This window comes from Rhagoletis zephyria, unplaced genomic scaffold (assembly GCF_001687245.7).
Source record: "Rhagoletis zephyria isolate East Lansing unplaced genomic scaffold, Rhagoletis_zephyria_1.1 Rzeph_scaffold_04159, whole genome shotgun sequence".
Classification (NCBI taxonomy): domain Eukaryota; kingdom Metazoa; phylum Arthropoda; class Insecta; order Diptera; family Tephritidae; genus Rhagoletis; species Rhagoletis zephyria.
Genome location: NW_016161242.1, coordinates 51576 through 52925, shown reverse-complemented (window position 1 = coordinate 52925; position 1350 = coordinate 51576). Strand labels below are relative to the sequence as shown.

At 42.5% G+C, this 1350-nt stretch overlaps 1 protein-coding gene across 1 annotated transcript; it reads right to left on the bottom strand.

Moving 5' to 3' along the window:
• Positions 1 to 461: 461 nt before the first annotated feature.
• LOC108370334 (uncharacterized) lies at positions 462 to 1045 on the bottom strand (the record flags this gene model as incomplete). The annotated part of the gene is made up of 1 exon (XM_017625655.1): positions 462 to 1045. A coding segment is annotated over exon 1 (584 nt), but the record flags the coding sequence as incomplete, so codon positions are not given.
• Between the last annotated feature and the right edge of the window lie 305 nt (positions 1046 to 1350).

Sequence of the window (1350 nt, the reverse complement as noted above, 5' to 3'; positions counted from 1 at the left end):
GCAATTACTGCATTTCTTTACAGCCACATCATCTTTGATAGCCTTGCAAGAAGCAGAAGCGTGAAGGTCGCCACAGGCAACACACACTGGGCGCAAGGTACAGCATGTTCTGGTGAGCCCAAATTCTTGACAATTTGTGCACTGTACGGGACCGTTTCGCTTGTGCGGCTCCTCCACTGTTATTCTTCGGTGTAGAAGGTATCGTAGATTGTAGATTGGGTGCACTGCGTATTTATTCATTGGCTTTGTTTCTGGCTTAAGTTCTACCTTAAATATAGGCTGAGCGATTTTTGCTCTGTTGATAATATTGACAACATTTTTAACAGAAAATCCTGCCTTCTCTAGAGCATGAGCAATATCAGCAGTGGGTACCTTTTATTACTACTTGCAGTCCTTTGCTGTTTTTGAGCTGGTACGTATAGAAGTTTTTCTTATCTTCATTAAGGTGTTTGGTTACCAACCGGTAATTTTCTTCAGTTAGAATCTGAAGTTTGGTCGCTTTAATATTGCCCTTGGTAACTGATGTTACGTGGAACGTATTGTCTCCAATAAGCTGAGTTAATTTATTCACGAGCTCACTACAGTTTTGCTCTCGTAAATAAATTGGGGGCGGTTTGGGTTTGGCTTTAGAAACTTCATTCGGCTCTTTGTCACATTCATTGTCCAGAATCGCAAACTTATTTCCCAGTAGAGGGTTAATGTCAGTGGTTTTCGTTTTTGCAATTTTTGATGGGTTTGCAATTATTTGCTGCTGTGGGCTTAATTTTCGTTTGACTTGTATATACCTATCAATACCCGTTTGAGTCAATGTACGGGTTGTTGGATTAAGTAGGTCAACTTGCGCTAAGCTGCGTTGCTTGGCTTGGGCTGGTGCAGAAATTTCCGTTTGTGCAGGTGTGGGAGAACTGCGTTGTGAAACCGCTGTCATTGCTGAAGTCGTGGTTGTAGTCTTTGTTGTGAGAGCTGCGCTTACCGTTGTTACTGTGCTTGTTGCTAAGCTAGTGCTTTGTTGTTGCGTTAGAACATCTTGGTCTACCAGAGACATTGGCGACTGTGCATGCCAAGGTGTTTGGGGGGAGGGAGAGAACGATTAATCGCGAACAGCAATGTTTGTGGGGGAAACGAACGAAAGATAAGCATTTCGTCGATCAGCTGAATGCTTTTGGTCAGCTTCTGTTACGGCAAGGTTTATTTCACTGCACTTGGTGCTTGTTTCACTACTATTCGGTAAGCGCGGTGGGCCGGAGCTGCTTTTATTTTATTGTATGTTGGCACATTTATTTGAATTTCTCGCGGCATTGCGAAAATTCTGAAAAAGTAATTTACAATTATAGGCAAATAAGCAGAAAG